The sequence below is a fragment of the Camelina sativa genome, chromosome 12 (assembly GCF_030686135.1).
Source record: "Camelina sativa cultivar CO46 ecotype springtype chromosome 12, ASM3068613v1".
Taxonomy (NCBI): Eukaryota; Viridiplantae; Streptophyta; class Magnoliopsida; order Brassicales; family Brassicaceae; genus Camelina; species Camelina sativa.
In genome coordinates, this window is record NC_141891.1 from 17,499,946 (window position 1) to 17,505,708 (window position 5,763).

General features: G+C 33.1%; 1 protein-coding gene and 1 long non-coding RNA gene across 4 annotated transcripts; both read right to left on the reverse strand.

Annotated features, from left to right (window-relative positions):
• Nucleotides 1-632: 632 nt before the first annotated feature.
• On the reverse strand, nt 633-1,290 carry LOC109128151 (S-protein homolog 14-like). The gene has a single exon (XM_019233962.2). It carries the CDS (start codon nt 1,251-1,253, stop codon nt 834-836), a length of 420 nt encoding a protein of 139 aa, XP_019089507.1. The 5' UTR covers nt 1,254-1,290; the 3' UTR covers nt 633-833.
• A 3,168-nt stretch (nt 1,291-4,458) lies between these two features.
• LOC104732070 (uncharacterized) lies at nt 4,459-5,763 on the reverse strand. Of its 3 annotated transcripts, none has more exons than XR_015575345.1 (3): nt 5,561-5,763; nt 4,784-4,955; nt 4,459-4,709 (listed from the first exon to the last, which is right to left on the reverse strand). It is a non-coding gene; the product is annotated as an uncharacterized LOC104732070 (long non-coding RNA). The 3 variants fall into 3 exon arrangements; XR_015575344.1 differs by having other exon boundaries at nt 5,548-5,706; XR_758718.3 differs by having other exon boundaries at nt 5,194-5,681.

The following is a 5,763-nucleotide window of genomic DNA, read 5'->3' on the forward strand; positions in this document are numbered from 1 at the left end:
GTTGTCTATCTCATAGGTCTGAAGACGTTCATATTAACATTGGTGAACTCCCGGAGGACAACAATGTTACTGCACATTGAAGGTATGCCTTTACGGACCAGTTTAATCTTTGTTAGTCCACTATATTTTCATTATGGACCACTTACTTTTTTTGTCTATCCAATTATGTTGTCTATTAAGTTTCTGATGGACCAATTTTTTATTTAAAACCTCATGTCCATCGAACTCACATGTGTGCTGTCCATCGCAAAGGTCCGAAGACGTTCAGCCTAACATTGGTGAACTCTCGGATGACAACAAGGATACACAGAGAAGGTATGTCTCTGTTGGTAGACCACAGTAGGCTTACTTTTGTCTTTCCAATTCATCTTGTCGATTAACTTCTAGATGGACCAATTTTTTAAAAAAAATTTAAGTCCATCAAACTAACATGTTTGTTGTCTATCGCGCAGACTTGAAATTGATGAATTCCCCGAGGACAACCATATTACTGACCTGGAGAACTCCACCAACTTCAATCTCTTTTATATCTAGATGTGTTTAGGTTTATTGCTAACATTAACATTGATAATTAAAAAAGAAACAGTCACATCATTATTATTTTCGTCAGTCTCAAATTGCTTGCCCAAAAGTTAATGATTTTTTTTTTTAATTTTATTTCCTTTATTATTTTAAAGGGTATTATGGTATTTTGATCATATGGCATAAAAACAACAAATGGCATAATTGAAATAGAAAAAACGAAAGTGGCATTTCTCACAACTTTAATTATAAAAATGGCATTTTTGATAAAATTCCCTAAAAAAAAGTACCATTGTCATGCATGTTTAGTTTTATTTAGTTTTATTCCATGCATGTTTGAACGTTCCTGGCCGATTTCCATTTCTTATAAGGTAAATTCCATCACGTTTGGCAACCCAATGGCGCCAGTGACCACATCGACGAACGTTGGCCATTCTGTATGCTATAAATTCTTGACTATATCGCATGTACAATCCATGTTTCAAACTACAAGTCCATCTTGTCCTTCTGCCTAACTTGTCCGCGAAATAAATAAACTTAACCTCTTTGAATTGTAAATTTGCGACATCTAGATTGTCATCTCTGGAATGACAATGGTACTGGAGAACCAAGCCGGGACCAAGATCGTTCTCAATTATAATTTGGTTTTTCGGACATGGGAACATATCAAATGCTACATTTAACCCAAAACACATTGCAATAACAAACATACAAATCATCAGACGATTCATTTCTTTTTTTATCTAGGATATTTTGGAGTAATATGAAACTTTTTGGAGCGTAATATGAATCTAATGACATCAAAGTGTAGTATTTATAATGATTTTGTGCGGTTAATAATTTAGTTTATTTTTGTGTGTGGGCTTAATTAATCAGTTAAATTGAAACACAAACACATATGAACTTAAAATAGATAATGTAGAAAATTATGGTTGAACTTAAAAAAAGAAAACCAAATAAAATCAACCTTACAACTACAAATTTTGTTGTAAAATTTATTGGATTTTGAACGATTCTTGGAGATAAGGTTGTTGGTTCCCTAATATATGAATTTATTATTTATTGTAAAAGAACTTGTGTTGAAGAATTTTTCAGTGTATAAGAATAGGATATCTAGTCATACAATATGGTAAACGGCTTTTTCATACTTAGACAATTACAGTATGTTCGATTCATACATCGAACTATTGACTATGATTAAACATACATGAATTTTTAAAATATTTGAATTTCATACTTGGACGGCTGGACTTAAGATTTTATGATTAAATATACAAAAACGTGGAAATCATTTGACAGTGGTTTTAATCGTATAAATAAAGATAAAACCAATTGCTTCAGTGTCCTAGTGGTTGAGTAGTTAATTTAATAGTGCTTGTTACTAGGTTCCAGCCTTGTTGGAAGCATAATTTAATAATGCTTGTTACTAGGTTCCAGCCGGAAGCAATATTTTTTATCTTTAACAACAGGAATTAATGATTCACATCCCCTGTCCTTCCTATTATGTATGTGTTATGGCTTCTTGTCGCGTGATTGGATAGTCTGTGTTTCTCATATATATAGAGAGGCGAATTATCTTGTGGACGGTTTAGCTAACTATACATTCACATTACCTTTAGGTTTTCATTTATTTGAGTCTAGAGTTGATGTGGTTAACTCTATTGTGTTAGAGGATGCTATCGGGATTGCGCGTCCACATTTAATTCAATTTTTATTTTCTTTTATTAATAAAATAGGGGGGTTAAGCCCCTTTTTCCGACCAAAAAAAAGTATATTATCATTGGCTCTTCTCCCCCCGTTGTGGGTTCTAATCAGGTTATCTTACTAGTTACTACAATGTGAAAGTATGGTTGACATAGAAAAGGTATGTATAGGTTGATCTCTCATTTTTCCTTTCTAACGTTGACTCACTTTCGTGTATGTATAGGTATCGTGTTTTTGTATAGGTAACAAAAAGACATACTATTTATTTTGCGAAATAGTCTAAATATACACAATTTGATTTATATATAAATTTTCAAATACTATTATAAATTGCCATCATCTATATGGAAAATCAAGTATTAATTATAATACGCCACGGTAAATCAATGTACACATTGACGACAGTCAATATATGTTCCAGTTTTTGTTGTTCACATGATTTTTAGTATCAGATGTTTCTCGTCTGATTATTCTCAATACTTTGCACAAAACAGATAACAATTTTTTTTGTTGTTCAACAAACAGAAAATATATGATCTTAAGACTTAAATTAAGAGATCATCTGTAAGCAAGAAAAAAAAACTATATATAATGATGACTTTATCATAGTAAAAAGGGTGAGTTACTAGAATATTGCATAAAAGCTTCTTTATTACAAAAGTAACATACAATTGTTTGTAATTACTAGACTAACACATTGTACCTATACTACCCCTGAAACTAGTGTTGGGAAAAAACGTAATTACGGCTAATGCCATTAGAAAAAAAAACATTGGAAGTTGGGACTAAGTCTACCGATCCTTTGATGGTAGATTTATACACGTGGACTGATTAAAGGTGTACGTCAGATATTTTTGGTACACTTAGTTGTAGTGCTAGTACACTTTGCCGTCGACGTAGATGGTACACTTAGTTGTAGTGTTGGTACACTTATCGGTGGACGTATATGTGTATCAAAAACTAAGTGTACCAAAAATATCTGACGTACACCTTCAACAGTCAATATGACCCAAAAGATATTTATGATAGACTAATGGTCTGTTGCGACAGATTTATGCGACAGCCTTCTCTCGTTACAGATATTTTTGGTATATTTTGTTTGTTTTTTGAAATAGTTTTCGTTGTGTTGTGGTAGGCTTCTTGTCCGTGGTAGATTTAGTAAGCAAGATTGACAGCTGTAAAGTCTTACCAGAATAACACGAATTTGTTTGAGCTGGCAAAGATAGTCTAGCGTTGCGATAGACTTATTGGAGGAAGATCTAAACACGTTTGTTGTACTTCCGAATAATGGTGTTCATGTAATAAAGTTTGTAGCAGATTCATCAATCATGTTCTGTTTGTCGGCCGGAGCAAACGTCTTTTTCCTACTCAGTTTCGGAAATCTTTCCTCTGGGTTCATCTATGGAAGAGCAAGATATCGTTTCGGAAATCTATATAACTCACTTTTTATAGGTTTTTAATTTAGAAATCAGATGTTGAGATGAAAATCTATAATAGTTGAGTAAAAACCTCACAAATGAAACCAAAAAAATAGACATACGTCGTGAAAAAATAAAGTGAGGCAGGGAAAATTAGGGTTTTCAGTCGTATGTTATAGGTAGAAGACGAGGATATTCTGGTAATTTCGGGTTCATTAAACCTAAAATCGAACGTGTACGTACATATAAACATGTACGTACATATGAACGCATACGTACATAACGTTCTTGAGATTAGTTTACATACATAACGTTCTTTTGCTTAGTGTCCATAAATCCGTTTTAATGAACGATATAGCTGATCATGCATCTTATACAGATAAACTTCTTACTCTTTTGGGTTCATTATTCCGTAAATTGTAGCTGATCATGCATCTTATAGTTCACTAACTTTTGTGGAATCTATATTTTACAAATTCATTATACGTCAAAACTTTCTCAAAGATATCAGTATTGCCTCCGGACGCCCTATGCATCGAAGGACGGACAACTTATGCAGCAAAGGATGCCCGTTATGCTTCATCCTTCTCTGAGGTCTTCCTTTGAAGCAAATGTGAAGTTGGAGGTATCTTTTTCTCTTCGTTTTCTCATCTTTGTAAATTTGATTAAGGTTTCTTTTATCCTTTTTCTAAAATAGTTTTTCTGGATTTGTTTTGACACACTACAAATATAAAAGATAAAGGTATATTTCAACAGAGTTTTAATACACATTTGCTGTCTCCTGATTCACATTCATATTCACTAGGCTGAGATGTTCACTGAAAATAGTTAATTCATTAATCCGGTCAAAAGAATACATCATTTTCGTAGTGATAGTGGAAGGTCATACTGAAATGTAAAGGGGCATCGATTGAACAGAGAAATAAAAAAATCATACTGAAATGTAAAGGGGCATCGATTGAAAATCATCTGCCTGCGATAAAGCCGGAAAATGTTTTTAAAAAAATCGCGCTTCAACAAGAACCAGTTCAATTGAGCCTTTACTAGAATCTGCCTGCGATAAAGCTGGAAAAAAAAGCGTAAACAAACAATGAGGAAAAAAAGGAGGACAGGCAGAGTGATGTTTGTCAAACACTTACTTCGCTGTACTCAGGAGCCACAGCTTCGATCAAAAGCTCTATCTCTCCAGAATTAACGTCTTCAAGCGGAACCCATATATGCATTTCACTGTTATTGATTCCTTAAGGTTGATCTGTTGGAAACGAGAGAGGCACAAATAATCTTCCTATTTCGTAACAAATCCCACCTTACCTGAAAAATTAATACCAAACACCAACAGATCTCAAATTCCATTACAGATCTTGACAATAATCGATTTAAGGATGCGAAGCAAAAAATCAAACAACTGAGATTTTGATCCCAACAAGCTATTAAAAATGTAAAGGGGCATCGATTGAACAGAGAAATAAAAAAATCACACTGAAACAAAAACCACAAACAACCGAGAAATTTTTCTCAGAACTTGACGAAGAACATCAAGAGAAATTACCAGAATATAGTTTGCATCGATATAGCAACATTATAAATTTGTTACAAAAATGAAAAAAAAAATGGAGGAGAGCGTTAATCTGGAGAAGGAAAAAAAGAGCTTTCGATCAAAATGTCAAAAGAAAAAAAAAAGGTAACAAAATCAAAATAGTAGTAGTAAACTAGCAAAAACTTGCGTAGTTCACAAGATGCCGAGTGAAGAAAAAAAAAAGTAGGAGAGAGAAACGAAAGTAAAGAGACGAAGAAGATCTCCCTGAAATTTTCCCAGCCCAAGAAAAAAAAATATTCCTAGAAAGAAAATAAAAACTAGATCTACAACTTTGTTCTTGAAAGAGAAAGTGAACAGTGAACCCACAGAATAAGTCCACCTCTGATAATTTTCTTTCTTTTGCCATGATTTTAGTCAAAGAAGATGAATCAAATTAGAAAGTGAATCAATCTCATGTTTTTTGCCAATCCAAATTTAAGAGAATCAGAAAATCAGGAATCAATCCTTGAAGATTTTTGTGTTCCCTATTTCTTGAAAATCAAAGACAATTTTAAATGTAAATGGCATTATCTGTAATAAAAC

Bases quoted from the DNA above. Each gene is read 5' to 3' on its own strand.
- LOC109128151 (XM_019233962.2), bottom strand. From the start codon at position 1,253: ATGAATCGTCTGATGATTTGTATGTTTGTTATTGCAATGTGTTTTGGG.